The sequence below is a fragment of the Mirounga angustirostris genome, unplaced genomic scaffold, assembly GCF_029215605.1.
Source record: "Mirounga angustirostris isolate CCGP_5_RB_7025 unplaced genomic scaffold, mMirAng1.0.hap1 SCAF_7, whole genome shotgun sequence".
NCBI classification, from domain to species: Eukaryota; Metazoa; Chordata; class Mammalia; order Carnivora; family Phocidae; genus Mirounga; species Mirounga angustirostris.
The window spans coordinates 109,633,775-109,647,672 of record NW_026991715.1 but is presented as its reverse complement, the minus strand read 5'-3'; the positions used below and the strand labels follow the sequence as shown (position 1 = coordinate 109,647,672).

At 44.2% G+C, this 13,898-nt stretch overlaps 1 protein-coding gene across 4 annotated transcripts in view; it reads left to right on the top strand.

Annotated features, from left to right (window-relative positions):
* Positions 1-13,898, top strand: part of GRIA1 (glutamate ionotropic receptor AMPA type subunit 1) — a 296,889-nt gene that overhangs the window by 196,255 nt on the left and 86,736 nt on the right. For all 4 annotated transcript variants that reach the window (XM_045887676.2, XM_045887659.2, XM_045887668.2 and 1 more), the window contains 2 exons: positions 7,994-8,104; positions 8,827-9,033. In XM_045887676.2, the coding sequence (XP_045743632.1) occupies positions 7,994-8,104; positions 8,827-9,033 (318 nt within the window). The remainder of the gene's footprint in view (positions 1-7,993; positions 8,105-8,826; positions 9,034-13,898) is intronic.

Genomic DNA, 13,898 nt, shown 5'->3' with positions numbered 1-13,898 from the left:
ATGCAATCCCAAATTCCTCTCTGCCCTGATGCCTTGGATGCCAATCTATGTGACTGCATCGTCGTCAGCCTCACCCCTGCAGTCATATTGTCCATCTCCTGGCTGGACTTCGGCTTCCTTGGAGCAAGAGGGGTTAGGGACCCCCCGCAGCTGCCCATTGGTGCAAACTTCCCCAATCACTCCTCCTGGGAACAGGGGTCCCAGCACTTTGTGTTGACCCTAAACCTCATCAGAGACTGTGGGGAGCCCCCTCATCTCCTCAAGACTTGCACTTCATCAAGAATTCTCCTCAGGGGGCGCCTGGGTGGCTCAGTTGTTAAGCGTCTGCCTTCTGCTCAGGTCATGATCCCAGAGTCCTGGGATCGAGCCCCACATCGGGCTCCCTGCTCAGCGGGAAGCCTGCTTCTCCCTCTCCCACTCCCCCTGCTTGTGTTCCCTCTCTCGCTGTGTCTCTCTCTGTCAAATAAATAAGTAAAATCTTAAAAAAAAAAAAAAAAAGACTTCTCCTCAGGAGGGGAGGCACCATAGCAAGATCAGCGGTTCTCAAACTTCAGGAAATAGAAGAACTACCTGGAGGCCTTGTTAAAAAGTATAGATTCCTGGGTCCCAACAGCTGGACACTCTACTTTTAGAGCACAGAGATGAGGCTCAGGAATGTGCACATTTAAAAAGCCTGCTCCCCAAGCTAGGAGGCTCATGGTGCTCTAGGTGGTTGGGTGAGAAACACTGGCAGAATGGTTATGAGCTTGGGCTCTGGAGGCACACAGGCCAGGACTTGAGTCTCTGCTCTGCTCTTCGCTAGGCACATGACCTAGAACAAGTTATTCCACCTCCCTGGACCTCAGTTACATCATCTCCTCCAAAAGGGGGTAAGATCCTGACCTTCACAGGGTTGCTGTCAGAATTACAGGTAACAGTGCCTCCTGTCCCCACTGCTTGCAGTGAGGGATTCAGAAACTAGCACCTGCCATGGCGTGGATGTTTAGCACGCTTGCTTTGTTTGTTTCAACCCCCTTCTTTAGGCCACAGGGATTTTTTTTTTTTTTTTTTTGTCAGCCTTGAGTTTGCGTGAATCAGACCATACAAGCCCATGGAATGGATAAATCACCAAACAGAAAGAACAGAGTAACCTTAAAATCCATGAGCAAATGGCTGCGCTTTATTTTTTAGATCCCGAGGCTATTTTTCAACTTACTTTCTAACGACTAAATTCTTGCTTAGACTGTGGGCTCAAGCATCCTTTGTTTAAAGGGAATCTGACTTTGAGAAAATCAATTCCCCCCGATCTGTGGCTTCAGGCCTTTTACTCAATCAGCCTCCTAGCAAAGTAATTTCTTAGATTCAAGAGTGACCTACTTGTGTTCGTTTTGGTGAACATTACATGGCCTTACCTGATATATGTAATAAAGAGGAGCTGCTGCTTCTTGATTTGGGGCCTCAGGGACACTCTCCTGATCTTCTGGCCTATATCCTTGGCACTGATAGGCCAACACACCCTCTAGGTATCTGGGTCCAATCTGACATCCCACTGAAATGTGCACATTTCCAAGCACCCGTCCGTCATACATTTAGCGGCTCCAGATGCCAAAATTGTCACTGGCTCTGCTGAAGCTGAATCCTCAGGAAATCTTGTTCACCAGTGGGTACTGATTTAGATAGAGATCTCTGTCCAAGATCTAAAATATGTGGTCAAATTCAGGTAAGATCACAAATTCTGATAAGTGACTGCCAAGGGAGAAGTGTAAGGAAAGTACTGTTTTCATCACGGGAGCAGCATTGTGAATTTAACCATCTTTACCATCATCATTGGTCCTGTAGCTATCTTCCGACTTGACTGTAGGCATCTACTTCTCATTGCAACTTGACTTGAGTCCCCCTGCCCTGCCCTGCCCTCCCCAACTTTCTTTTCCCCGGTTTTGCCCCTCTGTGTAACTGCAGAGGACAGCCTGGGCAGGAAAGCAAACTAAAGTGACACAAAGTTCTGCTGATGTCAAAAGTAATCTAAAGAATTCACACCTGTACCTCTGAAACAAATAATACATTATATGTTAAAAAAAAAAAAAAGAAGAAGATAGTAGGAAGGGAAAAATGAAGGGGGGCAATTGAAGGGGGGAGATGAACCATGAGAGACGATGGACTCTGAAAAACAAACTGAGGGTTCTAGAGGGGAGGGGGTGGGGGGATTGGTTAGCCTGGTGATGGGTATTAAGGAGGGCACGTTCTGCATGGAGCGCTGGGTGTTACACGCAAACAATGAATCATGGAACACCACATCAAAAACTAATGATGTAATGTATGGTGACTAACATAATAAAATGAAAAAAATTAAATTAAAAAAAAAAAAGAATTCACAGCCCTCCATTCCATAGGATCTTTGGAAGTTTTTCTATAAATCCTGGCGACCCAACTTTGGACATGCCGAATCCTCTAAGACATCACTTCAACCCAACCATCTCTCTATATTTCCACCCAGGAAATAGACCCCAGAGCCCAGGCCATCTCTACACCTGCCTAGACGTGTTCAGGACCCTCCTGACCTGTCACCACTGAGTTCCAACAGAGGCTGTGTGACCCACAAAGCCTGAAACATTCACTGCTTCTTTACAGATGAAGTTTGCTGACCGCTGGTCTAGATATATATTGTCTTTCTTCCCCTCTTCTCTTTCTCCCTGCCACTAAAATGTCAGCTCTCTAAAAGCAAGGACCATAGTTGTGTTATTTATTATCTCCTCAGGGCCTGCAATATATTGACACATAGTAAGCACATGCAAATAAGTAGTTGTTTATTAAATGAGTGGGCAGTTGATTGGATGTTGCTGAGCAACCAGAGTGCCTACTATTCTGGCCCATATTTCCATAGATCTGCCAGCAGATATGAAAAAAAAAATGCTGGCAACTTTGAAATAACACTTAAAGCAGAATTCAAAGTCCTACATAAACATATTAAGTTCAAATCCTTCAAGTGCGTTAGTTAAGATAACCCTAGGTGCTGTGACAGATAAACTCTGAATTCTTAGCTATTTAATGCAATAGATGTTTAATTCTTATTCACCTGGTGGCCAGTTTTGGGGCTGAGGGCCCCGGTTGAGATTCAGGCTTACAGAGACTCCACTGTCTGCTTGCATCTTTCTGGCTGTCAACATCTAGCTAACAGATGAGGAAGAACCTGCCCTGGAGATTTGGGGGAGTCAGGCTAGGAGACATGTGCATGACTTCTGCTGTATTCCACTGGCCAGAACCCAATCACCTGGCCCACCTAGATGCCAGACAGGGTGGGAATTGCAACTGCTGGCTAGGGAGCCACTTCCCACCAACACCTCTATGCTAGGGAAAGAGAGCAAGAATCCTTGCTGGTCATTTAGTTGTCTTAGCCACAAAAGGCAACTGACTTTTTAAAAATATATTATAACAGGTGTCATTTTTGGAGGTGCCGGACTGTGGCTGTAGAGGCAACCAAGAGATACAAATGTGTAAATCTGACTTGCTAGCTGTGCAAGGTAGATCAATGGAATTTACTCTTCTATAATCATCTCTTCTTAGACTTCATTCACTCAAAAAAAAAAAAATCTGATCTAACATCTAGACTCATTTCCTACATTCAAAGAGTCTTTAGAGGTAGATGGAAACAGGAGATCAAAAATTATAACTGGCCCCAGGAGAAGACCTCTCAGTATTAGAATTGTTTAAATCCCCTCCTGAATAATGGGCCCCATTCTTTACCCAACCACTAGCTCTGATTTTCTTTCAGATAGAATCAAAGATCCTGCATATCCTCAGCAGAGAATCAAAGTGCTATATAATAATTCAACCCATTTCTCTAAGAAAGGGAAATTTGCTCTCATCTCTGATGTGCAGTGTCTCTTCAAAAATCTGTGCCAACTTTCTTTTCATCGAACTGTGGAATCAGATTTCTCAGCCTGTTAGCTTACGTGAGGTGCAAGCCGGGCTTTGGCATCACCCTGCTCTTCTGACTGGCAGTATTGTTTTATTTCCCTACATAAAATAAACTTGTTTATAACATTTAACTATTCCTCTGGCTTTTGATATCAAAGAAACTATATAAGCCAAGCTATACAATCATTTTTATAGATCCCAACTTAACATTAGTGCCATGATACTAGCTTTGAAGGACCACTATCTTTAAAAATTAAAGTCTCTTTCTAAGCCATATAAATCTGGTCTACACAGATTTATCTTGCTCCCCCCCTTATCAAAATAACGTGGGATTTTAGAGCAATGTTTTGTGGTTTGGAGAGCACTTACCCTAGAACATTCTACATGTAAAGAGGGTTACTTTGCCAAATGAATTTAAGAAATACTCTATAATAGATACTTCTTTTGGTGATTGACAATTTCAAAAGTAAATTGATCTGGAAATGTCTTATACCACAGAAACTTGTTAGCTTTCAACTAGGCATTATCCAACTGAAATCATTTTTTAGCTTACTGACAACTTAATATGAGCCACACACTATGCTCATTGTTGTACATGCATTAACTCATTTAAGCCTCAGCAGCCCCCAGAGACAGATACTCTGTATCAGATACTCAGACACTTTTGATGTATCTGTTCTACAGAGCAGGAATTAGGGCCCAATGAGGTCAGGTAACTGGCCCTAAGGTTAGAAATTAGGAAAGTCTATCTCTTAAACCATGTCTTTCTATGCCAGAGATGAATGTCTTGACTATCAAGCCCCCACTTTAAAAAATAATACTTAATAATACACTGTAGATTTTAGAGAAATTAGTTGCCTGTCAAAAGAAGCAACTTGCTCTATAATGACGGTTTGAGTAGGAGCCTCTAAACCTGTGGCTAGTTGTGAAGAAAGAAGAAAGAAGAAAGGAAGGGAAGGGGTGAGAAGGGAAGGGAAGGGGAAGGGAGGGGAGGGAGGAGAGGGGAAGGGAAAGGACGGAAGGGAGGGGAGGGGAGGGAAGGGAAAGGAAGGGAACGAAAGGGAACGGAAGGGAAGGTGGAGAGGAAGGAAAGGGGAATGAAAACCCCTTAGCATCATCTGTGGGGGGCGGGAAATTACATTTGCCAGCCCCTCTCCCAAGTTTGTATTGATTATATTAAATAATCTAACCTTTGGGGTTGATGCCCTGGCTTCTTTGCCCTGCCACTAATCTGCTATATAATCCATGTAAGTTAAATCATTTGATTTCCCCAAGCTTCCATTATCCCATCTGTAAAACAGAGAAAATAATCCCAAGCCTGTCTGTGCTATTTGCATGTCACGAAGAGCAAAAGAGTTAAATGTTGTGAAAGTACTTTCGGAATTTTTTAAAAACTTGCATAGTGATATACTACAATAGTGGTTTTAAACATTTTCAGCCAGAGGGCTCCTTGTTAAAGGGAATCCCAGTATGTGAAAGAGCTAAAAAGCAGAGCTGACAGTTTTGAAGGAGGGATGAGGAACCAGGAGCTCTCCCCCAACTTTCTGACCCCTCACCCACCTCCCATGAAAGTGGGGAAAGGTCTCCACAGATGTCCCAGGGTTCCAGGGAGCACTGGCCTAGCAAAGTGAGGGAGGCAAGACTGCATCCTGGTTTTGCACAAGGCCCATGGTCCCTCTCCATAAAAGGAAGGGGTTGGCATAAGAGACTCTTAATCTCAGGAAACAAACTGAGGGTTGCTGGAGTGGAGGGGGGTGGGAGGGACAGGGTGGCTGGGTGATGGACATTGGGGAGGGTATGTGCTATGGTGAGCGCTGTGAATTGTATTAAGACTGATGAATCACAGACCTGCACCCCTGAAACAAATAATACACTATAATTAAAAAAAAAAAAAAAAAGGGAGGGGTTGGAAGAAATGATTCTTCATGCCTCTTCCAGCTCTGACATTCTGGAAATCTGAGTTTCTGGTGCTTGTGTCATACAAGAGAATGTCTCCTTCAGTGCTGACCAAAAGTGCCTCACACAGGCAACATCGTGCATGTGCCTGCACTGAGGGTAGATCTTGACCCAGTGTCCTGAGAGACAGGCCTCTGAGCTGTCTCAGCACCAACAGGGTCTACTGTCTCCATGTTGGAGGTACACATTCTCTTAACAAACATTTCCTGAGCTTCTCTGTGAAAGAATATGCTGTGCTAAGAAAGGCATTCTAGAAGGAATAGACCTCTGGCTTTGTCCACGGAGCCCACAGCACCGTGGAGAGATGGGGATGGACATACAAACAGCCAGACCACAGGGGATCCCCAGTGGAGACCTACTTGAGGCACTAAGGGTGGGCAGGCAGCTTCCTAGAGCACCATAGGGAATGGCCCTGCAGTCAGTCTTCTCGGCTCAGATCCTGGCTCTGTGACTCTCCACATCTCCGTTTCTTCACACTTAAAATGGGAATGATAATTAAGTATCCACTTCATAGGTTTTTGTGAGGATGGAAGAAGTTAAAACATAAAAAACACTTAGGAGAGTGCCTAAAACCCAGGAAGCACTCACTGTTAACTAAGATGATTCCCAATCCAGAGCCAAGTCCCCTGGTAGCAAGAACAGCATAGCCACTTTCCAGCTGCATCACCTTGGGCAAGTTACAAACTCCCTTAAGCCAAATGAAATGGCACAAAAACTTTAAAACACTCAGTATCTGACATAGAAAGAACATAATCAGTGTTGGCAATTATCATCGTTGTTAATGGCAGTGAGATCACAGAGACAATTGCTTCTTTCCAACCGAGGGAACAGGGAAAGACATCAAGGTGACAGTGCTATTTGAGTTGACCACTGGCCCGTGCCTCAACTCTGGGAGCCTGAGCTGAGTTCTGGCACGTGGGAGGCCTGCTCATCCCTCTGCGTATGCACTTCCAGTTCTCTTTCCCTTAACCTACATCTACAGGCAGCAGAATGACCAAAGAAAAAACACAACAGTCTAACGATAAATAGAGACAGAGACAGAAGCGTGTATTTGTGTGTATATGTGTATTAGCCATACCATTCTGCTCTTCCCAAACCTTCCATGACTCCCTGTTGCCTTCAGGATAAAGTCTGTACTTTTTAGCCTGGCATTCAAATCCATCTGCTACCCAGACCCACATGCCCACTGCCCTGTTGGGCTAACCCTATCTTCTACCCAGGAGCCACTGAACTTACAGATCTAGGCAGAGTCCTGCCTTCACATCTTGACACATGTTCAAGTTCTCTCCAACCTGAAAGGCTTGGGCCCAACCTGTCCATCCTTCATGATCTCATGTGTTGCATGTGTCATCTCTTTCCAAATAGGCTGGGGGACTTCTCAGGAGCAAGGACTACCTCTTAGACTTTTGTATCTCTCTCAACCCGCCATACAATACTCCCAGTGTTTTAGCTCAGAGCCTTGCACACAAGAGAGACCCAATAAATATTTGCTGAAAGACCTTGGAAAATGAGCCAGTATAAATAACCTACTGATTAAAAAATAATAATAATAATGTTTTCAGCCAGTATTTTTAGACACTAATATATCCTCAGTATTATAAGAGTTTATAATTAGAAATAAGAGATATAAATGGTAAAAATAACCATCACCTAGGAAGTTAAATCTAGATGGAAAAATACAGTTAATCTAAAAAGAAAGCAAAAGGAATATAATTTTTAAAATGTATGTTTCCAACTACCATTCAGAATGAGCTCAGGAAAAGAAGGGTTAATAGGCAGGGAAGAAAAAGGGGTTTGACCTGTAAACAACTGCAGGGAATTCAATTTCCACAGCCCTGGCTTGCATTGTACAAAATAGTTCAGCTGCTTTAACAGTTAAGCCTGCCCCGCTCAAAGGGGGCAATTTCCAGGCTCAGCCCTTCATGGTGAGGATGTTCATAAGGGTGGGGCTGGGAGGACCTGGAGAGCATTTTACCTCTCCTTGTTTTTATCTACCAATACTTTAGAGCCTGGTGTGTCCAGTATTGTATGGTATGATACTGAGGCCCTTGCTTTTTGGTCTGGTGTTGGCTGGGTGGTCCACAGTAGGCCAGTCCTGAGGAACCTGGCTCATCTGATGTCACCACCTTCCTCTCCTTAACAGATTGGTTACTGGAATGAAGATGATAAGTTTGTCCCTGCAGCCACTGATGCTCAAGCTGGGGGGGACAATTCAAGTGTCCAGAATAGGACATACATCGTCACTACAATCCTAGTGAGTACTCAGTCCTTCATCGAGGTTATCTGGGATGCAAGCGAAACCAGCACAGAGGTTTTCCCCAGGAGCAAAACGTGGTCACTCTTCTTGCCAAAACCGTCCCATAGGTAGAAAGAGGGAGTGGAAAAAGGAAGAAGTCAGAGATGCTGTTTTCAGTCTGGCTTTGCCATGATTTCACTTTGTATCCTTGGGTAAGTCACTTACTCCTTCCTTTGAGCCACAGTTTCCCCATATATAAAACATAATGGTGAGACTGAATTATGGTGGTTCTCAGACTTTACATTCCCTCAGTAGAAGCCATTTTCAAAGAAAGTTTCCTTAAGCCCATAACTCTAGGTGCTTTATATCCACTTTAAGTGGAGCTGCTGCCCATTCTCAGTGACTGACCACGAGAAAGCTGGAGACTGTTCAGGGTCTACTTTCCCAGCATAGTGCCCCTAGAGGTACCTCCAAAAAGTACAAGAGCACCTAGAACATAATTTAAAAAGCTGAGCCCTACATCTCAGTGATGAAATATTCTTATTTTAAGAGTTTGCTTCCTTAACCCAAGAAGTCTTATAATCGAGGGAGCAGAAATGCAGGACATAGATTTAGGGACTTAGAGCGACTTCTCCAAAGTTAACCAATGTTGGTGAAATCCTCCTCCGCCAGGCCAAAGTCCTCCTTACCTCTGAGTGGAACCACAACCCACGTTCTCTCTCCCCCCATTTCTCCACCAGGAAGATCCTTATGTGATGCTCAAGAAGAATGCCAACCAGTTTGAGGGCAATGACCGCTACGAGGGCTACTGTGTAGAGCTGGCAGCAGAGATTGCCAAGCATGTGGGCTACTCCTACCGTCTTGAGATTGTCAGCGATGGAAAATATGGAGCCCGTGACCCTGACACCAAGGCTTGGAACGGCATGGTGGGAGAGCTGGTCTATGGAGTAAGTTCTCCACAGGGCGGGGAATTAGAGGGCAGAGACAGGATTTGACAGAAAGTCATTTGGTGGTTGGCTGGCCCTGCCCACAGATACTGTTGGACCCCTTAACTTAGTATTGTTGCTGCCAAAAAGATGAGGTGTTCAAAATCCATTATCTTAAGACATTCTCTGCTCAAGGTTCCTGGTCCCAGCTTGCTCAGCCAAACTCAGCTCACTCTTGTGACTTCGGTTGATGATCATCTAACACAGGTGACCCCTGAGCTTCAGATCCAGTTTTCCCAAGGCAGACTGCTAAGTTGTCACTTCCCTGCTCAAAGTCATTTATGGCCCCGCCATGTAAATTTCTTCACTGGGGTCAGATGCATCCTGGATCCAACCCAACTTTCTAGTCACTCACTCCAATACTCCCTCTCTTGTACCTTCCACTTTTGCCAAACTACCCAAAGTCATTCTGTTCTGTAGAGTGTTTACTTCTATTCAGCACCCCCAAAGACCTGTCCCTCCTCCAAAATCTGTATCAAATATTGCTTTTTCCAAGGTGTCATTCCCTTCCCCCCATATTAGGTATAAACTCTCCTTTGTAAGTGCTCTTGCCTTCCCCTGTAGGATTTAGTTTCTTCTTCTATTATGACTAACCCCACCTTGTATAATAGTTATCTGTGTAATAGGAGTAGATCTCTCTGTCTTTATATCACTCACTACACTTGAAATAACACCATGCACAATTGCTATAAAATCTTCAATAAGTTGAAGCAGTTTTGAGAAGCCACTGAATGCCTGAATTGCTTTAAGTATGTAAGGAATCACCAAGAAGTAAAAGATCTGATCCCTGTCCCCAAGGATCTTAACATTTTATAGGATAGAAAATACAATGAGAGAGAATAGTAAAAGATAGCATAGTTCAAGGATCAGGCAAGAGGCTAACATGAGTTTGCCTAGCCCTCAAGAGGGATATGGAACCTGAAAAGTGGCCATGTTCAAATAGAGAGAAGGGCAGCCCAGGAGTTTCTCATGATGGAAATAAGAAAGAGTGAGAAAACACTGGTTGCTTGTGCAGAGAGCTCAGACTGAGTAGTCAGGGCTACGTTTGAGTAAGAAATGACATGGGGAAGAGTGGATTGATTCAGTGGGCACTGGGATATGATGAAGATACTTGAGCAGAGAAACAACAAAAGGCAACATAAGTCAGCCACCACTTGCAGGAAATTGTGCAGAAATTGAAGGCTGCAAGCTGGGTCTCTGAACAGAAGCATATGCTGAGTCCCAGGTTGATGTTGAGTTTCCAGTCAGGATGAAGCAACCATTTAGGTTAAATCTCATCATCCCATGTCAGGACAATAGGAGTCATGATGGCCTTGAGAGCCACACAAAGGGAATTCAAAGGAGAGGTGGGATAAGGAAAATCTTCCACAGGAAAAGTGGCTTTTGAGATGACCTGGTAAGATGGTTAATGAGTTGAGGAGGGCGATGGGCTTCTACCCTTTCTCCTCCCTCTACTCTCTCACCTTGGGAAGCTCCACTGATGACAGAGACCTAGATGGGTAACGCTGCATCTGGAGGCTGGTTTCCATGGGAACCTCCACCAGCATTCATCTTCACCCTCATCCCATGGAACGCAGTTCCCTTAGCAAAAGGCCTGTGATCCAGGCATAACAATGGTACGATCCTCCTGATGTCAAGCTCCCCAGTAGCCAACAGTCAGTGATGGGTCACTGACTCATCCATAAGAAACCAGAGTTACCTTTGATGCCCCAGGGCCCGTCCTTCCCCATCCATCCTCTCCCCTCCATTGGCCCTACCTTTCTGCGCAGTATAAACTATATTCTGAAGACTCCGTGATGGGCTCAATTCAGTACTCATCCTTGATTTTTGGTCTGGCTTTCTTTTTCTGTCTCCCTGAGGAAGAATAGAGGAGATTAAGGAAGCATCTATCAGCCACAAACAACTAGAAGGTTGGACAAAACTCATTCGGAGGCCTCTAATTATTATTTCTGTGCCTTTTAAATAGCTAAGCCAGTCGAGGTTTCTCATCTTCCTTTTGCTCCCTCTTGTTCTTCTCAAAAATTGTAGTAGTAGTCTTACTATGGGTAGTATGTGCCAGGTGCCATGCGAAATGCTTTACCCACATTATTTCACATACTCCTAACAACCCCATAAGATATATATAATTACTTTTCCACATTTTATAGATAAGGACACAGAGCCCCAGTGGGGGGTGGGTCATTTGGCCAAGGACAGCTAGTAAAAGCAGAGTTGTGACATGTAGCCTTGCTTTCAGCTGCACGCTGGGTCCTACTGCCTCGATAGAAATCATACCATCCGAGCACTAGACTGTAAGGCCACTATTAACTGGGAATGAGAATAGCAATAGTGTCTGCATTCTCAGATGCAGATTCACACACTGCAATGGAGTTTCTGTTTCTTGCATGGGTATGGCTTTGGGCTCGATTCACGGGTGACTTCTCTGCCTGTCCTCTGTCTCGGTGAAGCAGAAATAGAGTGAGTTTTGCAGACAGACACCTAGATTTGAGTTCCAACTCTGCCTACTGGCTACACGACTCCTACAGGTCACTCAACTCCTGAAAAACAGAGAAAGTGAATGCCTTATCCTAGGGCTGGGGTGGGGAGTTTACCTCTACAGTGCCTGGCTCAGAGTCAATCTCCGTCCTTATGATCCCTTATGGTTTTCGTCGCCTGTTGCTTTTACCTACAGCATCAAAACTGTTTACTCGGTCCCCAGGATTATTTCCAGACATCACATATTTTGTCTGGGGCGCTCCTAGGTCAGTGGTTCTCAAAGTGTGATGTCTGGACCAGGAGCATTAGCATCACTGGGGAACTTATTAGAAATGCAAACTCTCAGGTATCACTCTCAGATCCAGAAACTCGGCCACCTGTGTTTTTAAAATCCCCCAGGTGATTGTGATATATGCTCAACTTGGAGAGCCACTGTCCTAAGAACTCAGTTTAAGTAAATAATTTTGAGTTTCTGTGAAACGCTTACACTTCACAGTAGTCTCACATATTTGAATTCTTTTGATCCTCACAAAACAATCCTATCAAATAGGTAAAGCAAAAGTTATCATGCCTCTTTTTTTTTTAATGAGGAATTTGATATCCCAAAAGACAACGGTCTCACTTCAGGCCACGTGGTCAGCAAGTCATAGAGCAGAGCAGCGGGTATGCTTTCCCAGTGAGCTCAGCCTTTCACCAATCCTGCAGAGCTCCAGGAACAACCTCAGGTGTTTGAAACAACTCTCCAGACCTCTCAGTCAATGTCAAACCAGCTAAAACACTGCAGTTTTGCACAAACCACCTTCGCTCTCTGGACCTGAGTTTTTTCTCTATAAAGTAAGGTCACGGAATGTAGCATCTCCCACTGTGTGTATCCTACACACGTGGGTCTCTTTTGATGCTCAGGATCCATGGCCAGATAATTTTAGAAGTACTGCATCTACTTACGTCTCTTGGAAATTCTCAGCACACAGTGATCTTTTAAAGGTTCTGAGAAGTCTTGCCCCAAAGTAACCTGTTTAAATTCATGTTTTCCAATGTTTATTTTCATGTTGTGCTTATTAACATCCTTCCAGAAATCATGTTCCATGAAACAAATCCTGGAATCGCTGAATGAACTAAGCACTAAGATGATGTGCTGCTAGGATTTTTCCAGTCTGCAATTCCTTTTGTTAACTCACGTCAGGAGGCATCAAACAAATCCATTCAATTCTTGTTACCACTTTCAAAGCTAGTCTTCATTCATTTCCCTTTTGGATAACTTGTGGTAGTACCTCTAAGTTATTTCCATGACTTTTCTCCTCCCTTCCTTTTCTATCTTTCTTTCGATGTTAGGTTACAGAAGAAAGAGTAGGTATCTTCTCCCTTGCACTAGCTTGTAAGTGTTTGGGGGCGGAATATATATATATCAAGATTTATGCAATGGTTATTAGGGAAAAGAACAGAATTACTATCAAATTCACACCTGATTCTACATTGCTTTATGGAAAGTTTCTTTTTCTAGGTGAGAATTTAAGTCATTCTGAAGCCAGGCTTTTGATTCCACCTAAAGCACCCTCTCACAAACCCCAGCCAATGAAAGTAACCGGAGGAAATCTTGTCTATGCAACACCAGCCAGCAGCTAAGCGGGGCCCTCATCTGCACAGCATCTGTCACCAGCTTCACATCTGCACTGCAGTGCAGCATCATGAGAGAAAGCCTCCTGGAACAGACTTGCACAGACGTGTCTCTCATTTCCAGAATGAGTGTTGTGGCTCCTGTCCATGGAAACTTCTTGGGTTTCTAGGATCTCTTGATCTCAGGCCAACAGAACAGTGGACTTTTATTGTGTAATAATAGAGAGAGGGAGGGAAGACCAAAGAGCAAGGCTGGTGATTCCACATGCTGGATGTCCAAGGATGAGCATTTCTTCCAACCTTTTCATGTTTATCTACATGCTGGATTTGAATTTTTAAAAAGTGAATTAACTATGTTTCTTAGGAGTCTTCTTGAAAAATACTTGTGACGCACCTTTTCCTCCTCTCTGCAAGGCTTTCACTCACATGGTTCCCTCCTTCTGGAATGTGTACTATTGCCAGAGCAACAAGATCCTACCCCTCCTTCAATGCCAATTGTATGTGTCACCTCTTTTATGATGCAGCCCCTAATCTCCTCAGCCAAAATTAATGTCTCTCTGGTCGTTCTTCTGTATCATTCTGTATCTCTTGGGTAGCACATATCTAGCCTACCTTGTAGACTGAGAAGTTGTGTGTGGGAGGCTGGGGTGGGGGAGGGGGGATATGTATACCAACCTCTCCTACTAATTTGTAATACCCTAAGTGTAGGGACCATAGCTCACCTACAGCTTCCAGCC